General features: G+C 37.9%; 1 protein-coding gene across 1 annotated transcript; it reads right to left on the minus strand.

Annotated features, from left to right (window-relative positions):
• Window positions 1-17,861: 17,861 nt before the first annotated feature.
• Window positions 17,862-25,207, minus strand: LOC117564361 (uncharacterized). The gene is made up of 4 exons (XM_034243076.2): window positions 23,961-25,207; window positions 23,766-23,864; window positions 21,882-23,705; window positions 17,862-20,774 (listed from the first exon to the last, which is right to left on the minus strand). The coding sequence occupies exons 1-4, from the start codon at window positions 24,873-24,875 to the stop codon at window positions 20,049-20,051; spliced, it is 3,564 nt and encodes a 1,187-aa protein (XP_034098967.1). The 5' UTR covers window positions 24,876-25,207; the 3' UTR covers window positions 17,862-20,048.
• Window positions 25,208-25,911: the final 704 nt, after the last annotated feature.

Raw genomic sequence — 25,911 nt, forward strand, 5'->3', positions numbered from 1 at the left:
TAAAAGCATTTCACTCGACAGCCACAGTCCAATCGGAGCCTGGTCACGTTGCCGCTGCACGCAGTAGCGACACGCGACTCACATCGAGCATCGAACACCGGTCAACATGTTTGAAGCAGCAGCTTGCTTGCCGTGGCATGGGTAAAAGTGAAATTTGTCTGGTTGGAGAAGGTTGCGGACTTGTTGCGCTGCGAGCTCCAACCGATCACATTTCTGTTCTGTTCAGCTGGCCTGTTGAGTAATCAGTGTCAATCTCAAATCGTTTTGAGCTGCATATTTGAAAAGTAGAACGTGATTGCGCCGTGTGCTTGCTCGCCAACCAGTGGATGAAGTGGGGTGGGAGGGCTAGGCAGTGCGACGACAGCACGAGGGCAATTGACAAATGCGGGAAGACGGGAAAATTGTATTTATTGAAATATTGCGTTGCATTGCGCTGCGCTGCTGGCCCCGTGAGTCTATTTGCATGTGAGTATGTACATAGATGTGAATGCAGCCAACATGTATGGTCAGACATGCATACATATATATATATATATATGTATGTATATGTATATTCGAGTTTCAGTTGTCTTCTTGATGACGCAAAAGTCTCATACAAATTGCTCAAACTATAAACCATATTATGCTTTCAATGCAGCGTTTTGCAAGAGATTTAATAAAAATACAACATATGTTAGTTCGGTTTATTTGCAAAAGCTCAAGGCGAATTAACTCCACCATACACTCAGCATGCTTGTGAACGGAAATACGTCCTGAGTGTTCCCATTGCAACATAAATGTGTTCTACCAATAATTTACGATAAATATTTAATATTTTTAATAATAGTTCAAGAAATAAAGTCTTTATAATTGTTTAATTAATTATTATTTTACTATTATTTGAATTTTGTTGATATTATGAGTACTTGGTACATTAGAACTTATCCGAGAATTCTTAATTATTCCGCCCCAAACAAGTATGATTTTTATACATTTTCAGACAACCACTTACTCTCCTAAAAAAGGAGACTATCTTATCAACTAAGCGATGCAGTTGTGACTGGCAATAACAACATCGTTGCAGATTAGATACAAAAACAATAATAAGTAATTTTCGCAGAGATCGGCCCGAAGATACCCTAGACCACTGGACCACTCAAGTATTGCATCTAAGGTCGAGTGATTTGTCATAATATGCAATATTCGATATAGATAAATTGATCCTTTGGATAAATAATAAAGGAGAAGCCAAAGGTTTGCTAAGAACACTTTATGAAGGGCTAGTAACAGAGGTTATACCCTAAAGCCATGGGAATTGGGTAGAAACCGAGACAAGGGCAGGTACATGTGCCGACGAGCTAAAGTTAGGTCGGGAGATATTACGTAAGTTCCACTATGTCTGATATGGCCGAGTGTGACTAACTCAACGACCCGAAGACGGACGGAACGAACGAACGACTGGCAACTGGATTTGCTGAGTTGCTTACTTGGAAATTCGTAAGAATCAGAATTAAAATATACTTGATAAGTACTTATATAAAATACCAGAGGAAGTATAAAACTAATAGAGAGGAAGATTTGTTATCTCGGGAAATTTCGGAATATTTAGAGCTATCTCGGTTGTCGTAGCAAAAAATGTACAGTACTTAAAACTTTATTGGAAAGAAAATCATATTAGACAATTAAATAATATCTTCATTGCTTCCTCAAACAAGTTGAATTATATAATACTTCGATTATTTTGTAAATTTACCTAAACACCAAATGAACCGTGTTATGTTAATAAAGTGTTACACATTAAAAAATATTGCTTCGCCTAAATGAATTTCCATAGGAATGGAATCTGAGTCTGATATTTATAAATGTTCAATTTAAATATTTGAAAAATGTGGGTAAATTTATTTGATTAAAATAAGATTACAAGTAAGATATAGAATGACTATTACTGAGGGGAGAAGTTATAATGTGCCATTCGAGATTTCTTAATGCTGCTGCTCCCCTCACTTGATACTTAATTGTAGTGGGATAACTAATTCGCATGATTGCAAAATCATTACGACGAGCCATCGAGCCGTCAACTCTGCTGGTCCAGCCAGCTACCGTTACACGTGAGCCGAGCACTCACGTGGTCCGGCCAATCGCTGTTTCGTTACTTCCGCTGCACCCTGTCGTTCCGATCTGATCATCGTCATAAGCATCATTCAAATGCCGAAGCTCAACTAATATTTTGCAATGAAGACGAACACGAATACGAACACAAACACGAATACCAATGTGAATGTGCGAGTATGGTGTATGGCTCAGGTAATCAGTTGCTGGTTCGCTCATTGGTTACACCGCAGGCGATGTTTGCGTGGCACCAGAGTAGCATTCACGTTGTGGTGGGGGAGTAGGGAATGGGGAATGGGGAATGGGGAGGAATGGAACGAAAAGGAACGAACAAACGGCTGTAACAGTCTTGCTGACTACGTACGTTCTACGCACACACTCTCAGTGCACACCTACACATACACACACGCACACTAAGCAAGACGTCAAACTGTTACGAAACAGCTTCAACGTATTCGTCGTCGGCATCAAAGTCAGCAGCGAAGCAGCGAAAAAGCAACAACAACGTAATTCAAGCTATGGCCGCAGCTAGCGCACTGCAATATCCCCTCTCGCTATGGCCCCCCCTTCCTCAAGCACACCGTCGAATGTCAAGTTATAGCAACGCCCAACGAGAGCTATTTATACTTGATACTCGCCGGGCGCTGGCGCTGGTCACGTGTCGCAAAATGTGCAGCCGGCTGGCAGTGCAACGCTCCCGCGTCGCGACGCGTCTCGACAAGTTCCAACGCTGCTGGGCTCACATGTTCGCGACTTGAGTCCGTTATGGAAATGAGCGATTTGCTCACATATTGCGCTTGCTTGTACCCTGTGACGAGTGTGGAAAGAAGGGTATGAGAGACCAGAGCGAAATCGACATATTTCTAATCTACTGAAGAGTTGAGCTCTACGGGAAAAGCCAAGGTTCAAAATATACAAATATACAATATATATACTTCGAAACAAAAGCACAGAGTATCTTGTCGACCACTCCTGACTACAATTCGTTATGGTTTAGTTATTGTTGTTCTTATCTGCCTTAAATAATACGACATTTCGTTTTACTATGAGGGAGATTTGGAAATAAGGTGTGTATTAGACTTACAGTAATTCAGCTATAGGTTTAGCTTGTTATTATTATTTTGTTGCGGCTTGCAACGTGATTGCTTCTGTAACTGATAACAACAGTGTTCGGATAAATCAAACTGAGTCGTATCGCAGATACTCTTTGAAAGAGTGCTAATCAAATATTCTCTTCATTTTTATTAGCTATATTTATCTTAAAAATATTACATGGAAATTGTAAAAGTGTTCTTCAATAATTACACTTTGTATTAAAAAAAACATAAACATTCAATACAACGAATATACCTAATTGCAAGTTTATTACGCGGCATATCTTGGTGATGCAATACACAAATAAATATTCATTTATTCTGGATATTGCATTATTTTATGACGGAAATAGCCTGCACTACGAATACTATAGTTGTTGAGCTTGTACAAGTAGAAGACTTTACTTTACGCAGAGTATTTGAATATTTTAGAATATTCCCCCTTGCAAACAATTTTATTTACAATGTATTTATTTTGTTGTACCTCTACAAGGTACTGCAAATTATGTAATCTTTACAAGTTCTTATATTTTTAAAGATGGAATATTAGTGAAAAATATAAGTCTTGATGTGACAACGAATCCGAATTTTAGAATTAGAAAGTCTGTGTCAATTGACTGATCTAAGTTACAATAAACTGGAAACTCAAAACTTTCCTAACCCAAAGTCAACAAACCAAACCAAGTCTCCGCCCCCAAATGTGACCTCGAAAGTGCTGCAAAACAAGTCAACGATGTTTCGGGAGAGTTAGTCATTGTTAGTCTTCCACAAAGCGCGCCTGTGCAACGTGAGAATAAATGGTTTGGGGAGCGACGACAATGTAGAGATATATAAACTCCCCTCACCCACCATTTACCTAACTTAACATTCTTGGACTTCAGCGTCGCGTCGCGTCGCGTTGCGTCGTTACGTTAGCACTCGCAACATGTTCGAAGTCCGACACGTTGCATTGTTGACTGCGCTGCTGCTGGAAAACGTGAGTAGGCCAAGACGGCAAACGTGACGGCAAGTTCGATGTGATATCGGACTGGCCTACTGAACAGGTGATGGCACTCGGGGGGTGCGCAAGGCAATGAATGCATAGATTGAGCAATTTACATTGTATGGCGCTGGCACGTTGTCAAACAAACGGTGAGAGGAATGGAAAGGAATGGGTGAGGAGACTGAAAAAGCGGATGAGGGGGAGTGAGCAATATACAGATAGTACATTATAACTGTTCGATTGGAGGGATTTGGTTCGAGATGATACATACATAAGTGTTACATGACAAAGGAAAAAATATGCAGCAATTGTTATTTGCCACCTATCCAGCACCTACCGGAGTACACGTGATGATAGATAATCATAATTTGTTAAAAAAGAATACCCAAATATTCTAGTAAAAAACTTTCTGTTTTATGACTGATGAATATTTTACTAAATGGTAATGCTACAGAACTGCAAAGAAATAGGAATTTGAAGGTTTTATATCTTGACAATCTGCGAATTTTGATTGGTCTTGTTTATCGTATAGGATGTAAAGTCTTCTTAAAAACAGTTAGCTATGCATACTTTGTGTTTTCAAGTTTCTGCATTTACGTATGTACATATGTATGTGTGTACATACATATGTATATTGCAGTTTAGTTTTTGGCAGCCCACTACAGAAGTTTGATTTTCAAGAGCAGCACTGGCTGCCGTTGTTGGCCGCGTAATGAGTGCAAATGTGAATGAACTTGCCGCAAACACGCACGAAAAGCCCAGCGATTCACACAAATACTCTCATGCTCGCTCATTCTCACTCTCTTCCAAACCGAGCCGAACCAAATATCTCGACTGGCACACACACACAAGCATATTTGTACATAAACTGTTCGCTTGTTACTTTCACGCAGAAGTCGAAAACTGGCGCTTCCAGCACATGTGAAAGGTGGAAGGTAGAAGGTGGAGCACGCCCCCCGCTAAGTGGACTGATGTTAGTTTGTATTCTAAGCAATTATTAAATACATAAATATGATCATTACATTAAAACATTTTTGCATTTTGTTTCATAAACAATAACATTGTCCGTTTTATTTACTGTTTATCGGTCGCAATTGGAGGGTACTTGAGAAACCATTTGACATAAGCAGCAATCGCAATCGCAGCGACGCGACGCGACGCGACGCAACAACAAAGAAAGAAAGCAGCCGCTTTTGCCTCAACTACATATTGAGAGTGAGTGAGAAACACCAGAAAGAGAGTGAGAGAGGAAGCGATAACACCAAAGCACAGCACCTATATATTTACATACAAACAAACTGACTGCATACACATACATATGTATATATATGTATCATATACGCAGCGAGCAGCCGCTGTCAAAGAGTCTAAGCAGTGAAGAAATTTGGGTCTTGCTCTACTTTTCACAACCAAAGTTCAATGATCGATTGCAAAGCCAAAAAAGCTCATGCGTGTAGGAGAGAAGAGCAGGCGAGAGGGAGCCAGAAGCAGTGACACTGACGGAGACGGAGACGGAGAGAGTGACAGTGTAATGCTAATGGGAGCTGCTTGCTCTGTTGCGTTGTGCAGAACTCACGCGTCACACGTAGAAACGTCTACACGCATACAAGCAAACATACGAACGATCGGACCGACAAAGGGACAGAATGAAATTGGGGGATGGACGGTCATCGCTTTCTGCTTTCTTTTCATCGTGCAACTTTTGCGTTTCGTTGTTATTGCGCTTGCATTGTTAGCAACAAGTATGTTTGTACATATAAAAGAAATTTGTCACATACATATGTATGTATGTACGTATGAATGTGAAATGTACAATAATTGTATATGTAATACATATTGCTTATTCAATTTGATTTCATTTATCACTTTGTATATTTCTTTAATACTGAGTCGTTGCATGTTGATAATACAAATGTATGTATGTGTGTGTGTACACATGTATGTATGTAGTATATCTATGTATGTATGTATTCGTTTAGCTGTTTTTTGTTATTTGATTTCGGAAAGGAAAAAATTAGAATAACGAAAGCAAACACACATACATAGAGAGAGAGAGAGAGAGAGAGATGGCGCAGTCAAGTTTCTGCATCGACATCTCCCCTCCCGCCCCCACACTCTCTCACACGCACACAAGAATGGAAAGTCAATGCACGCAGCGGCAGCGACGCGAACTTCAGCAAAGCAGCAGCAATTTAAGCAATAACAATAACAGCAGCAGCAGCAGCAGCAAGAGCCGCAACAACAAAAGCTACAAATCAACAACAGCTATGGCCACAGAAAGAGCGTGACATGTTTATTGTGTTGCTTTCTTTTTCGTAATGAAATTATTATTAGAATTTCACATAATGTGTGTTTGCTTGCTGCCATTGTGGCAAATCAAGTCTAAGCTGCTAATTATAATTGACAAAATAGCTTTGCTTACTCTTTATTCTCTTTCTTTTTACTTCAGATATTTTAGCACTCTAAAATCACAGTATTTCAAAACACAAATAAAAATAATTACCAATAAATCAGTGTTCCTTCCACATACTGAAGAATAGAAACCGAGCTTAACTTTATGTCTTGAATTACACATTTACAGTTCATAATTTTAAGTTTCATTTTTTTTGTTATAAAGAACTATGCTGTTATATAAGAACCCCTGTTAGAAAATGCTCAATTTCGACATACTTTGAGAACAGAATTTTAATTCATTCATATATATGTATATACTTTAGGTATTTACAGATACTTAGATATTTAATAGCCGGCTGTTATCTTGATATTATAATAGGATTAAATCTGACATGAATAGAAAATTAACTAAAAACTCACAATTAAATTCACATAGTTTATTTTATTATCTTTTCATGATGGCAAGCATTTATCTGGGTCCAGGGATCTTCATTACTTTTATATTATAATAATTACATGGTAATAATTATATTTTAATTTATTATGAATTTTGTAAACAATAATAATTTATTCTAATTAATTCAATAGAATTTGCGAAAATCAAAAAATAAAACAAAAATTCTGATCATCAATGGTTTTTTTCTGTGTAACTCACAAAAAAATAAAAAAAAAAAAAATACTATACAATATAATAAAAAAAAAGTGCTTAAGTGATTGCACAAATACAACAACAATTCTATAATAAAAAAACCCTACCAAAGTGTTTAGTGATTCTTTTGTAAGGGTATGAAGTAATGAAATTAAAACCAAAAAAAAAAGACGTGTTACTTATAGAACTCCGCCTGAGTAAACCAGAAAGTCTAGGTAATAATAAAGGTATACGATTGTGTTATTAAGGCATGCCCAATGGGTATTACTGACTCAATCGATAGTAAATAAAAAATACAATGTTAAGAGATAAAAATATATGTATATTCGAATCGAAAGCTTAGGATAGTACTTGTTAGTTAATAATATGTTTGTACATTTTAAGATAAACATAGTAAGTTAAATAAAACTGATAAAGAGAAACTCAATTTTGTGATGTCTAACGGAATTATGTAACGCCTTAAGAAAAAGTACCCAAATCTGTATCTTTGTCATACATACGTATATACATAAGTAATTGGGCCAAATGGTAAACGGTGAAAATGGTACACAAAGCAGACAGTAACACAAACACACACACAGCGATAACCGATAAGCGCAACGAAAGACAATGCCAAACAAGTTTTCAGAATTAGGTAAACGGCATTATTAGAGCCACATTTCGAGTCCATTATACCGTTAGAAAGAACAAGAATCGTCAGAGCGACGATCAATGGGTCGCTCAGTTAGTCTTTCAGCCTTCGGTTAGACAATTCAGACAAAACAGCACAACACGATGAAACGCAACTCAAGGCAACGCAACGTTAACAAAGCAACGCAACGAAAAGAAAGAGCCCGCAAGATTTTCGTCTTATGTAACCAATTACAATAAGAATGATAATAAAGAAAGCCCGGCTACAACTACAGCGACATCGAAACGAAGCCCAAGCAGCGCGAGAGCTTCGTTCTTACTTTCTCCTCAAAAGTAGGCCGCCAGAGCACGATTAACAAACACACTCAGACACACACACACACTCGTCGAGTAATTACGAAACTTTCACGCAAGACACAAGCACACACACAAATTCATAAAGACATCTCTTACACACACACAGTCAAATCTTTAGACTGGTGTAAGTGTTCTCTCTTAACGTTAACGTTCTGTCGCTGCAATCTTTTGGACTTGAAGCTTTTCGTCTTTCTCGTATCCAGTTCAGAACTGGGTCAAGTAACGGATTTGAGTATTTGCCGTGCCTCACACACACACAGGCATAGACATGCGCTTTGAAAGAAACTTCTGCTGTGGCAAGATCAATTCAAGAACTTATCAAAGCTCAAGCTGCGTCATCACTCACTTCTTTTCTGCTGTCCGTCTTCGCTCAGTGCTCAACACAGAAACCGAATTTCAAATTCAGAGCACACGAAACCGGTTGAGGTCTAACAGTCTCTCCCTCTCTTTCTCTCTCTTTTTTTTTCACTGTCCCAGTCATTCGTTGTCGATTGAGTTGCACTCGCTCACCTAGTGCCCGGCATTGGCTCGGTTTAGCTTTGGCTTTCATACAGGTTGAGGCTCAAACATGCTGCGTTGTTTTAAGCTCGAGCTTGTTTTGTATGTTCATGTGATGCACATGTAAACGTGTGAGTGTGTTCTACATTCAAGCTCTCCACCTGGTGAAAATACGTCGATCGTAGTAAGAGGCACGGGTTTAGAACGTTCACTCACGCCCAATGCTCATTATAGCAACGCTATAAAGATCTTCTGTTTCGGTTTTATTGCTTAAGAAGAGAAAGTGTTACGCCAATTGATTGTTTAATTAATTTTTCTTCTTGCCACACTCGCTTACGAGTAGAAGCTAGTCAACTGTTGTCTATACGTAAATATGTACCTGAATACATACAAACATATTTTATGTGAATTGATGTGTGTATGTATATTTGCCGTAGCGGTGTCAATAGCCACAGACAGACCCGGGGCCAGAGTAAAAGTTTTGCACAATGCGCTTCATTTGTTGTTCATTTGACAAGATCTCGTCGCTCGTCTGCTTCTCCTTCTTCGCTTCTATAGCTGATCGTTAGTTGCTTTCGCGCTTGACTTTAGCTTTTCACTTCCCTCAGCAGCGACTTCATTCTTTTGGCTGCCATTTGCAATTATGTATGTATGTATGTCTATCGCTAGTGTGTCAACTGTACACAGATGCATACATACATATGTACATGTATGAATTATGCATTTCGGCAACAAAACTTTCCAAATTGTTTTCGTTGTTGTTGATGCCTTGCTTTTTGGCTAATTGTTGTTGCTTGTGCAATTACTGTTGTCAATGTTGCCAAATAGAAAACTAACGTTTTGGACTTACACAGTGCCTTCATTTTTTAATGTATGTACATGAATGTATGTAGAAATACATAAGTACATACATACATACATACACACATATATACATATGTATGTACATACACTTTTATAAACAGAAAGGGTGATAATTATAATTATATAATGCTTCTCGCGATAAGCAGAAGAAAAAAACCGCAAGAACAAGATCGGCAATGCAATCATTTAGCCAACAAAGAATCGTCTTACGATGCCTCTTGCAACAAATACAGATACATACATATGCACAAAGAACAATAAATATAAGCCCCCATCAATTCTTCACCACCCCCTTCAACACGATGAACGGCAACGGATGTTGCGATTATTACGAAATAAACGAATAAGAATTAAATGCGCAGAACAACAACGAGCATGACGAACTGCAGCGAGAAAAGAACTCAACGACAGTTACACATGTACATACATACATATACATATGTATAAATGTATTTATATGCATATGTACATACATATGTATGTTTTTATTAAACATATACATACATTGTATGTACATACATGTTTGTATGTCGGCATTCAGCAATGAGTAGACGTAACAACGTATTATCCCTTTTATAGAAGAAAATGCCAACGGCGCAGGCACCGTGCACTCAACACAAATTCTTCAGAAATGCTAAATTTAGAATTGGAAACAACAACAAAAACAGTTGGTTGGCAGGGGGCAGAGAGGCAGTTCCTCCCGCCCGCGGTCAGCAATGCCCCGCTCTCGGTTCCATCTGTCTTGCATTGCAGACTGCCGAGCAGTCGCAACCCCCACCAAGCAGTAGGTTGATTGGTCATTCAATAAACCAGAAACAAAACTCTCTCGCTTCCACTATTGGCAGTTCTCTCAATAAGAAACGATCTTCTGTTCTCTGCTCTCTCAGTTTAACAATTTGCGCAGTTGCAGCGGGAGCATTGGGAATAAATACAAACAATCAAATAGAATAAGATAAATAAATGAGTGCATTTGTGTGGCGCCCAAAATATGAACTTTGTGTGCAAATTAAATGAACTGCCGCCATCGTGCAACGACCCATAATGCTATTGCTTCTCCCACCCACCAACTAACCGCTGATTGTTATTGCGTTGAGCAAGGCAAAGATAAGCATTAACTTTTGAGGTAAGCAAATGTATGAATATAAAATTTATGAAACCTAACTACATACATAGTATATACAATTATATATGTATGTATCCTATATATATACATACATACATACATGCATCATATTTATGTAAATTTATACATATATTAAATAATTATATGAATGTACATACATACATAAACGAATGGTAATAACTGCATATTTAAATTTACATGCATATGTATGTACATACATACATATATCCATATTTTTATACTTTTTTTACATTTAACAAGCATATGTACATACATACATACATAGATCCTACACAGAAATGTTCTCGCTCGGTCCTGCACAAGTACGTACGCAAACATACATATATAACATATGTACATATGTACATGCATACACCTATACATATGGCTTGACGCCGTGAACATGAGCAAACTGAACAAACGACTGATTTGTTCAGCCTTGAACTTCTCACTGGAGTGCATTAACTCTGCGGCCGAACAAATACACACAGTGCGAGACACATACAAATGCACACGCACACAGCAGAGCCAATGACGGCGGCTGCGCTGCTCTTGCTTGCAAAAAAAAGAAACAACATTTTTTCGCTAAAGCTGTGTGTATGTGTGTGTGTGTGTTGAAGAGAGGGCGACTAAGTACGAATATTTGTACGGGCTGCATTATTGTCTGTCTGTGGTGCTGTCTGATCTCGTTGTAGGCTGTTTTGCAGCTTTATGTAATCTAGATTCTAGAATGTTTCGCTCTTTTTACACCTATACAATTTATTTATACATATGTATGTACATACATATGTACAAACGATATACATACATACATTTGTATATGTGTGTATGTGTGTACATACATACAGATGTATGTAAATACATATATGCATGCCTCCTTTTTTAATTTTTAAAGTTCCAGAGTTGCATATGTATGTATGTACATATGTATGTGCGCCCCCATCAGGATTGTATTACATAAGCGGTAGAAACTTCTATGTATACATCCATGTTTGTTTGCATACATACATACATATGTATGTAAGAATCCTAAATGAATAAGCCTATACATACATACAAACACATGTATATATGTGGGCGTGGACTTGTATACATACATGCATACATAAATACACATACACTGACCATTGATCGCTCCTCGTCTTGATGACTGCTCTCTGCGCACGCTCACATAATCGCATGGTGAGCATTTTGAACCTTTCAGGCGTTGGCCTTGAACCTACTGCCGATCAGGCACTGCGACGCGAATGACTGAGACTGTAACTGTGTGTGTGCTTGTGTGACAAAGCTACACACACATGCATGCATTTATGTATGTATGTATATATAGGCGCACGTTGACTGGGGAGTTTAAAAACAATAACAGGGTCGGGTAATTTTGTTCTTTGTGACGGGAGCCTAAACTGTGCTGGGCTCGCTGCACTTTTTGCACACCCACAATACATTCATACATATGTAAACACATATACATAAGTAAGTGTGTATGCTTTTATGTGTATGAGTTTAAATATTTATACTTCATATTCACATTCCAATTTGACTGACCCCACACAACATTGCACATGTTCTGACGTAAGAGACCTTGGAAGTATCTTTATCTCTATCTCTTTCTCTCTATCGCCACCTTCCCTCCGCTTGTTTATAGATACATATGCATACATACATTACACGTACATTGTATATTGCATGTGTATGTTCTACATGCATAAGTGTATTTTACAATCGAAGAATTAAAATTTATCGATATTTTATCGAAATATGTGTATGTATGTACAATGTTTATATGTAAAACTATAATCGGATATAGATTTAGATAAATACGTTAACATACCACATTGTAAATATATTTGCTTGTACATACATATGTAAGTATGTAAGTGTGTTTCGAAACAAAGGAGCAACTTTTCCGTTACAATATGATGGCCACCAACGCGACATTGTATCGTTCATGATACGGTTGTTGTTGTTGTTGTCAAGTCCAATGACTTCCGCGTGTGAGAGTTGCGGGTAATCGCAATACAAATGATGATGTTGCGTCGACTGGCACATTTGTGTTTAATACAAATTTTGAGAACCATAAGAACTTTAAAGTTTATGAATGAACGAAAGCAGTTGCTGATTTAAATCAAAAGTCGAATTCGGAGAGGAACAAATAAGTAAATGAAGTGTGTATCACTGTGCCATACCCGTTATTTGTTCTTACCAAACAAAAAAATAACTGAGTATGACCAAGTAAATTAACCTAACAATGATTCAATAAGCTTTGACGGTCGCACTGAAAATATTTGATTTTTACGCTACATTTTAAGATGTGTTTTACAAACAGGACTTCGGATTCCCGAGTGATATACTATACCCGTTTATTCTGTGAATACCGGGTACACATAAAGCAACAGCAAATAACAGCGTCATCAATTGTGACCGCATCAGAAGTATGACTCAGTGTGAGAGAGAATGATGTGGCGAGAGAGCGCGAAATTGAAGTATTCAAGCATTCTATCACACTTTTTTAACAAAGGACGAAAAACAAATTAATAAATAGTTGACAGGACAACCAACTCACATACATATGTACATATAAAATAGTAATTTAATTTAACGTTAATATATGAATCATTTGTATTTGTATTTCTGAGTAAACGAGTAATATTCTTACCTGATTGTTTTATTTTTTTCAGTTGTTTGTTTTGATCGAGCCTTCGTCGCTTATTTAAGAGGCGTGGCAGACGTCGATTGTATTCGTGCACTTGATACACATATGTACATTCATATACTGATTAAAGTTGAATTTGTTTAGAATTTGGTGGAAATTTTATGTTTGTACATAAATGTAAGTATATACACACTTACATATTTTACAATTTTCGTTTTTCTTCATTTGGGGCTCACAAATTACACAACACAAATACGAAAGCCTCTGATCTAGAACTGTCGTTGACTTGGACGGAATGAAATGGAAACTGCTGCTTCCTGCGATCACAATGCGGTTGCGTTCTGAGAGAGTTGTGGCAACAAGGTTTAGAGCCTAGACTAGCCTGCTGCAGCTTGTCTTGAAACTTTGTTCGACGAACTACTCTTTTGAGATCAATTCTATACCCACATAAATACATGCATACACCATGCACAGTAAATGCATACATCCATATGAATGTATGCATGTGTGACATGGGCACGTTATCCAATTGGACGAAAAATGCACTGTCAGACTGACGCAACCTCAAACAAGTTCGAACAACAACAACGTTGTTCGTTTGCAACTGACGCAGCAGCGTGCCGACCCAGTTTTATTATTTGTTGCCGTTGCTTTTTGCTGGCGGTAATTTTATGTTGCCAGTTTATATTGTTGTTGTCTTGTTGTTGTTGCCGTTGTCAGTTGTTTCCATCTGAGTGTTTGTTTGGTGTTGGTGCTCAGTGTTCTTTAACGGAGACCCGCTTTCTCTTTTTATTTTGGCCAAGTCAATTGATATGCTGCGCTATGTTTTGAAGCCAATTCTATCGTTTGGTTATTCGGTCGCATATTAAGTTCAAATTTCTAGCTCCACTGCGATATTGAATAGTTTTAAATTCTTTCATTTCTATTGTAATTAACATGTATGTATGCACATACCATATGTGAGTATATATTTACATATGTACATTCATACATACATCCACCATCGATTATTCTCTATTGAACATCTCCCTATTTTCCTGCCTCATTCTCTCTTTGTCTACTGTTGCTCGTCCTTTTTTGCCTCTTTAGAAGCTAAACTTTCAAGGTTAACCTTTCTGGCGTCGAGCAATGACATTTGTCTGGCACAGAAGCTTTAACCATTGCACTGTGGTTAAAAATTGTCGATTAACGAATTATAAAATTCGTTATAAACAATGATATCTGAATATTCTGGAATGTGTGTACCAGGTGTTCGATAAGCCCACTTAAATGTCAGCAAATGTAATATAAATTATTGTTTTTTGTGTTTTAGCCCTATTAAACCACTGTTCAACTCCATCTCGCTGTCTCGCTCTTTGGTTGTGCCTGTCTACTTGTTATTACTCACGCTCACATTCTCAGGATGCACGCCATTACGGTGTGTTTGTGTGTGTAGGTATATAAGTATACATATGTACATACATAAATATGTAGTTGCACAAATACATATAAGCATATGTGCAGAATATAAATGTATATATGTACATACTTGTGTGCTTGTGTGTGTGTATTTTCACAAGCACATTGGCAAGGGCAGACTGACAATTTTTTATTAGTTTACTGGAAATCTTTTGAGTGCGTCTGAAAGTGTGTGCGCTCGTCTATAGATATGGACTGGAAGATGGCAGGAAGATGAACCGTAGACAGCGTCTGGCGCCCAATCTCTTCCTCTTACATTCTTGCCGAGGCTGTTGTCCTTATTATTGTTTGTGGATGCGCGCGTTGTCTGCTCCAACGAAAGAGAAAGGGACAAAGCAGGGAAAGGTTATTAGACTTAGCCCAGACATCGATGTCCACAACGTCTGCTTTATATTGTTATAATAACCTTTCACTTTTGGGATTGGCGGGTCGACGGAAGCGTCGCCCTGTCGCTGCGTGAAGCAGGCAAAAATGGGGGCGGGTTCATCAGACGAGGCGATTCGCCTGGTGTCCTCTTGTTGGTGTGGCGCAAGTGCTTTGTAATTTTGGCAGACGTCGAACTCTCTGCCACATTACGAAAGCAACAACACTACGGTCAAATCGCAAAATACGAGTATATTGCGTAGGATACTTTGCGGCTTTTCCTTTGGCCATTGACTTGGCTGAGCACGAAGGAGCAAGAATCGCACTCAAGTGCAAGGTCCTCGCACGGTCAACAGTCAATGCTCTCTAGTGACTCTGTCTAACGTGGCGTGCCGTGTTATGTTCTGAGCCTTAGACTGAGGAATTATAATGAATGTGTATGTATGTTGAATTATGTATTTACAAATGATGGCGAATTAGGACATCAAAAGAAACAATATGCACGCTTTAACTTAAAATAGACTCTAAGATGATAAATGCTATTTCAGTGCAATGTTAACAAGTTATTTAATAAACATCTTTTTGTATAAAATAAAATTGTCGGAATATCGTAAATACATTTGAATTTATTTTTATTCAAACTACCAGTCTGCCGTAGTTGGCGTTAAATCGAATTCGATGCTTTTGTATGTTATGTCGCGCAATAAAATAATATTGTTTTTCCCTGTAATAAAATCAATGTAGAACTGACATGTATATATTAATATATATATTCATATATACATTTCGGTTTCTATTAATTGTTAAAATTGCGAAATCTTGACAAATTCTAAACAGTTTCAATGTCAAAATTAAACAAAACGACATAAATGCATGTGTAAGTACATAAATATGTTAAATAGGTTAACAGCATGTTGAAATTGTTGTACCTCAATCCGGCTTTATGCGCGGGTGGGAAATAGAAAAGCTGTCACACTTTTGCTGAAACTTTCTAATGCATCAACGAACATCACAACGTGCAATACTGCAACTAAAATTGCAACTGCGCTGCGACTGCGCGGCAACTGCAACTGCAACTGCCGCTGTGGCTGCTAACGGATGTGGATCGCAGCAGCCACATTATGTGTGCCAAATGCAGCCAACAATGGCAACGAAAGCAAAAAAAGAACCGGTTGTGTTGCTTGACTAGCATTAGATACCCTTACCTTACCACTCTGTGCCATGTAGCGAAGCGCATTTTGCCAAAATGCACTGAGGCTGTGTAGTCTTAGACTTTAACAAACCTCACGTCTTTCCCACAATGCTCAGGCGAATGAGAGTACGTGTAATTCCAGTCAATACAAAAACAAATTTCACCAACCCGCAATCTGCATTTCACTGTAAATTACTTAACTAATTTCATTGTTTCGCAAAAGCTTTTGCCATTTGATCATCAAGATCATCAAGTGACCATAATTTCCAAGGAGCAGCAACTATTTCGTCCTTTCACAATGCCAATCGTATGAAGCAAACTATGATCGTGATAAAGAAATATAGAAGTTAATAAGAAAAGTGTAAGCAAAGTAAATATAAATTCGATCACATTCCGAATTTTGTGCGTGACTTTTTCCAATCTGAATGTGTTGCCAACGATGTTTTATCTAGTTCGGATGGAGAATTAACAATGGAAGTATCTTAATAAACCTTTTAGCGAACAACTGATTTACACGCTACTCACAGGGTAAAAGGTTATTAAAGGTTTGAGCCTACAGGAAATCTACAGGAATCTGTTTGTTCGTCTGTCCTTCCGTCCCTATGAACCATAGATCTCAGAGAGTATAGAGAAATAATTTTTGAAAGCAGTTGTTAATGTTTCACGCAGAACAAACTTAAGTTTGTTTTAGATCGAGGCCTCCTCTCTCTCCTCCTTCCCCGAAAATCCGAAAAAATCAAATAGGCAGCGTAATTTTAAATCTAGAGTTTTGGTATAATTACAATTCAATTTTAACTAATATAAGTTAAATATTTAAGAAAAAGTTGACTGTTTTTTCAGTGGTTGACAAATAAACATAGTAATTTTGTAATTTTACAAATCTAACAGTTAAATAGGCTGTTTGAGTGACATGTGTACATTTTGATAATTAGATTGTTATAAAAATAGAATTTGATAATTTGTTGACTACTCGAACCAATTTTAATATTTTGCTCTTGTTCTTTTGGTTCTAAAACTTAATGTATTCGTGAATATATAAAACCCTATACACAAAAACGACGCCAGTTACAAAATGACAAAAGCACAAAAAATCAAAATTTTTAAGTGTTGATTAGTAGCTAAAAAACAACGCAATTTAATAGAGTAATGAGTAATTACTAAATTGATGATAAGATGTTGTTTTTAAAATGTCATTGATTATTATAATTTTTATAATATAGAATTTAAATTTGAGAAAATATTTAAAAAATCATAATCATAATTTTTGATAAAAACATAAATAATTATTATGTCATTGATTATTATAATTTGTATAATATAGATTTTAAATTTGAGAACATTTTTAAAAAATCATAATCATTAATTTTAAAAACATAAATAATTATTATGATTACTGTACAATATTATACTATAATATATACAAAATTATGAATTATTGTAAAAGGTGTGTATATATGTATTATCCTAAGAGGATCAGTTTGATGCTATCCTTTTTCTTATATATACTGCAGATTGTTATGTTTCCAAAATGTTTAATAACACACATCCTACAAAATCTGTTGGTTATTTACGGGTACGTTTAAGGCCAATTGCATACACACCAAAATGGGCCACAATCATTAATTCATGCATGCAACAATCTGCAAACATCTAATGGCAGTGTGTGCGTGAATGCTGCAGTTGCATTCAGTGTTGACGTCAAAACCGACACACAAAAAATAGAAAGTTTCGCGTTGCATTATTTGCCTGTTGCAATTGCGGTGCCGCAGTTGTTGTCTGTTGCCTGTTGTCGATGTTGCTAGCATTTTCTCTTTGCAATTTGATTAAATAAAATATTGTGTAAAAGTTGACGTTGGCGTCGACGTCGTCATTTGTTGCCAACTTTCCAACTGCAGTCGAGGCTTCTAACTCGGTTACGGTTACTAGAAGCAACAATAATTACATTTGCCCCACTTTACTTTCACTTGGCGAGAGTCACAACCAAAGCGAAGTCGAAGGCGAATGCAATTGCAACTGCAAGCGCGCATAGCCGTTTCCACAGTGACGGCGCAGCAGCGACAGCGACAGCGATAGCAACACCGAAGTCGACGCTTGCAGCGCCGCAAACTTTGACTTTGACTTTGCGGCGCTATGCAGCGTGTGTGTCTATGTCTGTTGATGTGTTGCATGAAAAGTTGCAACTTTTTCCACTCGCTTGCTTGGTGGAAATTGTTTACCGTTGCCTGTTGGCAAAAAGAAAAAGTGGGTCAAGCGCAGCATTGTTGTCCATGATTGTTATACGCTGTTGTTATGTTGCTGCTCTTGTTACTTGTTGCATGCTGCCACGCTGTCATGCCGCCTGCTGCACACGGCGCTTTTAGCACTTACTTGACAATTACCTAGCGGCAATTTCGTTTTTCTAGCATTTACATTTCATCTTCGCGAAAATAGGTTACCACGATGATTTTCTCTTTTTTTTTGTTTTTGTACTTTTCATTCAACATTTCCTCAATTTTTATTCTCTATCATTTAAAGTTATATTACTCAATAGTACAGCAAATCTTAGATTACCTATAGTATTTTACATTACATTTAACGATCGCAACTTATTTTTTGTTTTTGCTTTTTCCAGTTTCTTCACAGGTTACTTTCTGTACATGAAAAATACCAATTTTGTTCTCTTATTTTTCCCCCACTTTTTCGCTGGGACGATCGTGGTCAATATGCCTACGTATTCTGTACCTATGCATACGTTAAGAAAATGTTTAATTCTTACTCCATATCAGCTCATTCAAATGAGTATAAATTTAATAAATTTGAATGAAGAACATAATTGCCACATATCTTAGAAGTTAGTGAAATTATGCCAAACTTACATATATCATGTTAATGCAGTGTACGTAGTAGATTAGCGATTCAGGGCGAAAGCTTAAGAAAAGCGTTCAATTCAAAAGTTTTTTTATACACATAATTGGTTCTTTAGAATGTCATTAAAAAAAAGCAAGGATTGAAAATGTACAGTTTAGAACTCATATGTGATACAGTTTATAGAAACGGCGATAATTGCACTTGCAATTCATTTTATACAATTGAATCGCAAAATTCATATAAATTTAGTATTTGCATATAAATTTAGTATTTTTAATTTAGTATTTTTGCACATTGCAAATAATTCCATATTTGTTTTTGTGTTAAATATGGCGGTGTAATTATCGACATTCTAACTCGTTCATATGTTTTGGCATATGAACATATTATTGTTCTTCTTTTGACTTTGAAAATATGATGTGAATTTCATATACTTAAGTAAAAGTAAAGTATTACATTTCATTTGACATGGTTTGTTTTCTTGACATTGCTGTTTCGCGTTATAATGCCGATGATGAAAGTTTTTGTACGTGTTAGTTAAATTATTTACATAAGATAGCACAATCGCGATCTGTAGTGTTCCAATGACTTCAGTTACATTTGATTAAAGGGGAGAAATTAGAACAAATATTTTTGGGTATTTGGGCTTGAAAGAGTAAATATGAATGTAGTGTTAAAAGTTATTCAATTCACGCAGACGGGCAGAGTTTAGTCTCAGACTATGTAGTAGTGAATTAAGTATGTCTATTAAGCAGATCATCAAGCGCATTGGTAGTTTAGTTAAATACCCAATTCGGGGCACATGGTGGACAAGAACAGTGACACTATGATTATGTCATTTTTGTTGTTGCTGTTGTTATCGTCGATGCAATATGTTGGATAAAGTACGTATGTGTTTCTGCAACTCCGATTCCATGCGATAGCATTCCTCTTCGAATATTTTCCGCATTGACTGCAGCTGAGGCAACTTGTCAGCACGCATGTTAAGCAGATCACTGAAGAACTTAGACCAGACATGCTTCTTGAGATAGCGCGGCAGTTTTTGACGTATATCCCATCCGGCGGGGCGCTTTTGTGGCTGCATGTATTCGCCAAAGAGCATGACGTGCACCGTGCTGGCAATACAGAATAGATCCGTTTCATATGACCAAGGACGACCCTCCTGCATTTCGATGCAAGTGAAACCATCGGTTTGAACCACCTTGCGGAACTTTGTATGCTCAGGGTTAGGGAAGAGTGACATGTCAATGGCGCAGCCAAAATCGATGAGACGCAGAGAAGGTTCAACACTGTCGACACTTGGCACGCGCATCAGCAGAAAGTTGTCCGGTTTAATGTCTGCATGGATGATGTGCTGTCGATGCAAATGATCCACAATATTGCAAATTTGCGCTGAGAAGTGCATCACTAGCGATTCGTGCATAACTTTTGTGGTGGCCTGCCGAATTTTGTTGTTAATATCTAGCAACGAACCAAACGGAGAGAATTCAGTAGCTATCAAGCTTGCATTTGGTGCTATAACCGCAGTCGATATATCCATCAATCCTGGCAGCACTTCTCGTTCCTGAACACGCTTCAAGACCTGTTGTTAAAGATCAATTGATTGATTATTGTACTAAATCAAACTGCAGATCATTTTTTAAATCATGTCGTTCTGAACAAAATGAAGTAATGTTTGAGAAAAAATATCTTTAAATGTTTTGTAAGAATGTCTCTGATCGACAAAACATGTAAGAAAGCTTCAGCCGAGTGTGCTCGACTGTGAGACACACTCTACCCTTTTTAAATAAAATTAATACAGCAAAACAATTCTTACCCCAAAAACAATCAAAATATACCGAATGGTATATTCCCCTTTTGATATAGTACTACATTCAAAATATACAGAATTGTCAGCGAAATCAACTAAGACCCGTAGTAATTGATCCAATTTTTCTATACAAAAGTATTTCTTTCATTACTTCAACAATTTTTGTCTGATCGGAACTAAATTTTCGGGAATCATAAATATTGTAGTTATTTTTGTATGTAACAAACAAGTAAGAAAGCTAAAGTCAAGTGTTCTTCTCGGCTGTAAGATACCCACTACCCATTTTCAATAAATGCAAAACAGTGCGGTATTATTCCTAAAACATACAAAATTAATACAGCGCAAAAATAGTTAATTATACCAAAGACTATTATTTTAATATTTTACAGTACCATAGTATAGTGTAACGTTGGCACCACTGACGTTTGTTGAGAAAAAAAACTGCTACAAAATTTTCGGAAATCATAAATACAAACTTTGTTTATATCGCATGTAATAAAAATCAAACTCTTGCATCAAAACTACATTTGCTATTCGATTTTCTTTTTATTTGCGGAGTCGGAAATAAGCGTGGAAAAATCTAAACCAACAAGTGTAGTCTCTGAGATCTAAGTGTTCATATAAACAGACGGACATGTCTATATCGTCTCGCTATATATAAATACAAATCATTCTCCCTTCTTGTTCTCACTTGTGAAAAGGCGGGTATTTCACAGTCGAGTAAACTTTACTGGATCTTTTTTACTTTCTTTATCACATGTTTTAAGATGCGATAAAAACAAATATTTTTCCAACAAAAAGTGCAAAAAAAAATATACAGTAAAATCATATTTTTAATAACTAACCAAAATAAGCTAATACTGCACATATACCACTTACCTGATCACAAATATAAATCTCCCATGTATTTGGCGGCTTCTGGTACTTAAGAGCCACAACATGGCCGGTGCGAATATCGGTCGCTTTGTATACGGATCCATAAGAGCCGCGACCCACTTCTTTGTCAATGTTGAACTGTATGCTATCGAGGACATTCAATGTGCGTGTGTTAGATATTTTTGGCAGTGGCGTTTGCACAACTTTGTAGCTAGCGTGTGCATCATCATCGCCTGGGAAATTGACTTTTGTGAGGAATGCGCGACAGAGTTCGCTATTAAAAGGATCAATTGCCTCCTTAGCCAAATGCCTTGCGATTGTCTCTAAGGCCTTTGCAAGACGACGTTCTTGCGCCTCCGCATCATGCTGTGTGGCAAAATATGAGTTCTCCTGGAACGTGGAAAAGTCATTTAATGCAGTTCCACTTGCGGATGTTGTCGTCAAGTTGTTATTATTATTGTGCGGATGTAAAGTTTTGTTGTTGTTGCTGCTGCTAATACTTGCCACATGTGTGGCATCGCGAAAATGAAGTCTATCGACGGCCATTGCCAATGAACTATTCGAATTGTCCAATCCGCCTGCACTAGAGAACGAAAAGTTGGCATTGTCATTGAAGGTAGCATTGTCTATTGGTGCAATCGCAGCAGTGGCATCAGTTCCATCCCCAGTAGCACTAAGCGCAACAGCATCGATGCCATTAATCGCTTGTTCCGCAACTGAACATGAGGAATTACTGTTACTACGCGGCTCCACTTGAAACTTTCCAATTCTAGCCTTGACCCGCGCTCTGCGATTGTCATTGCCAATGCTCTTTGGCGTCGACGTTTGGCACAACATGTATGGATGAAAATGATGTCCGAGATTTCGTTGGCGTTGAACAGTCCCAGTCCCAGCCCCTCCACTATAATCTTGTACATTTTTGGGTGACGCTGGCAGCGTTGTCATTATAGTTTGTGCTGTTTGGGGCGTTTGCGGCATTTGTGCAGGCGAAGGCAATTCCTGTTGCTGATGGTAAATGCTCTCAATGGTATAGGCACTGTAGGTGCTGCTCTCAAGAGTGCGTTCTTTTTTGAACTTCATCTTAATGGAGCGGTTTTGATGCTCAAACGTTGTCTGCGCTCGAAATAGCATGTCCGCCGGAGCACCATTACTATATGACTTGACTGGTTCGTTGTCGTCATCGACCTGCTGATCGGAGTCCGCTTCCTCCGAATCTTCCTCGACTGATTGATTTGACTGCTGATCCTGGTCGGCTTCATCTTCAACATCACCATCCTCCTCTTCTGAATGTTCGTCTTCAGCTTCGTCATCGTTTTGTGTAAAGATTTCACCATTCATTGCGGTCATGTAATATGAATTCTGTGACTCATAGGAATCGAACATAATTTGTTGCTGCTGCTGTTCCTGTTCGACTGAGTAAATAGTCTCTTTTTTTAATTGTGGCTCATGTTGTGTCTCGCTTGGCTCATTGCTTCGAACAGCTGACGGTGCCTGTGATTGCTGTTTACGTTGCTCCAACATGTGTGCGTACTTGCGTGCTAACAGCTCCTCAGGACTGTACTCAACTCCTGCACCTGGTGGATATACCAGCTGTTTGGCATAGTGACAAATCCTTGAGGGATCGTCTGGTTCCTCCAGTGTCAATGCTGGTTTCCAGGTTTCATGGTTGTTTCGTCCATATGCGTGAAAATTCCGCGGCAATCGAATGCCCTCAATTTGCGTTGATGATTCGGCAGTTAAAGGATCTTGTTGCGCTTGACTCACATTTGCGTCGTCGGCGGCCATGACCTGTTGCAAGTGTGGCTCATAGTGTGGATGGGAGGCGGGCTAAAATTAGACATTTGTAAGCACTGTGTGTAACGGTGCTGTAATGCAATATTTATTTACCCGATCTTCATGATTTTGGTGAACTATTGGAGCGTAGTGACGATGGTCAAGCGTCGCTTGATTGTGTGAAGCTGCAGCAGCTGCATGTTGGAACTGCTCCTGTAAATGAAGAATTTAGAATTAAAAAATTGTTGGATTTGAAATTTGTTGAATCTCATTTAAACTTGCATTTCGCATTCTCTTTCTAAATATTACCTGTTCTTGATGCTGAAAATGTGCTTGCGGCGGGATCTGTTGATGAGAATGAGCATGAGGATGATAAGCAAGCTCATCAGGATGCTGTTGATATGATTGAAAATTCTCTTGCGGCAGCTGGTGAGGCCTAGAAGGCGTTGATGTAGCGGGTTGCGAGTAAGTCTGGTGTGACTGCGGCTGTAACTGTGAATGTTGATGTTGATGATGATGGTGATGTTGGTGTGGGTGCTCTTGCTGGTGATGATGCGCGTGAGAATAAGGAGTCATCTGTGGTATTGTCTCATGTGGCTGTGGGGGTTGGTGTAGTTGTGACGGCTGATGCTGCACATGCTGCTGGTTCGGATGCTGTTGGTGCTGTTGCTGCTGTTGTTGATAGAACAAGGAACGAACGTATGTGAACTTGGTGTGCGCATTCTGCAGCTCGGCATTGCCCTGTGCCTTCTCTTGGAAGGCAAGATTAAATACTGCTTCGGCATCCTTGAACTGTTCACGCGCCTCGTAGTAGCTGGCCCAGCCTATATAAAAGGCGGCCACTTGACGGCCAGTGCCACGCTGAAACAGCACTTGGTAGAATCGCAGCTGATCTGTCTGCATGGCAATGTATTTGAGCCAGAGACGCACTAGACGCACATCTTGTCGATAGTAATCGTTATGCTCGTACAGAGTGAGACAGCGCTCCAGGGTCTCTCGAAACTTTTGCTCTGGATCGCTATGCGCATGATTCTCATACCAGCAGATATAGTTGTACCAATGATCAAGGGGATCTGGTCCTTGATACAGCGATATGGCATGTTCCCAAGCCTGTTTATCCTTTAGGAAACTATGCATCTCATCTGGACTTAAATTCACGCTCACTGTGTTTGTTTGATTTTGGTTTTGGTTTGCGTTAGCCCGCATATATGAATGCATGGCCATTTTTATATTGCTGCTTGGCAAGCAGTCGCCGGACCGTAGTTGGAATTTTAATGCATATGAATGCGTATTTCTAAGTTTCGTAATAAATGAAAATTATTTAATTTGCTCTTTGACCGAGGAGGCCGTGGCAGTCGTGGGAGCAATATGTATGTTAACAATAAATATTAGAAATACGATTTAAGACTTTACTTCTGATCAGATAATGCGCGTTTTTGAATTATATAGCCGTACACTTTTGCACTTAATAACTATTAACAATTTAAAAATGTTGACTTATTTTTATGTTTTTTATGTCGCTGTGGAGCTGCAAAACTATCGCTACGTTTTAGTGGTGGCTTAACGATTACACGTAGAGCAACGCTGTAATATGGGTTAATCGTGACTGACAATAATATTGGTATTCCTGTAGAACACATGTGCGGTAATCGGTGCCGACAATTTCACAATGATATAGTTCATAAATAAAAACAATATTTTTCTGCTAAGATAAATTAAATTGGATACAATCAATTAAGTGATATAATCACGTTAGTCATTTTCTTTTACCGTTTCACTTATAGGGTTGGGCAAGTTTTAAAACGATTTATATTGCAACGTTAATATTATCCCAAATGCTTTGTAACTTGGTCGCACAACTGAGGAGTACAATATATAAAATATTCATTTCAAAATTGAGCATCAAAACTGAGCTGCATTAAGCGTTATTTCTAAAAGCTTTAAAAAGATTTGAATCGGAATTGTTTACAAATGATTAATTTTATAATTTAATCTGATTAAAGTCTAATCTCGCACTAAATTAGCAAATCAAATTGGGGTATTAAATTGCGAATATTAATATTGCAAATGAGTAGATTTATGGTAAACAATATTGACAACTGATTATTGAAGAAAGTGGTTATTCCAATGCCTAAACTCACATCAAAGAGAAAAAGGCGAGTTTCAAGAAATTAACATACATGTTTCAAAATATTTATCGAAAAATTTGTAAATTATATGTTTCGATAAAATTAGTATTTTTAATAAATGCAGCTTATGG

This window comes from Drosophila albomicans, chromosome 2L (assembly GCF_009650485.2).
Source record: "Drosophila albomicans strain 15112-1751.03 chromosome 2L, ASM965048v2, whole genome shotgun sequence".
Taxonomy (NCBI): domain Eukaryota; kingdom Metazoa; phylum Arthropoda; class Insecta; order Diptera; family Drosophilidae; genus Drosophila; species Drosophila albomicans.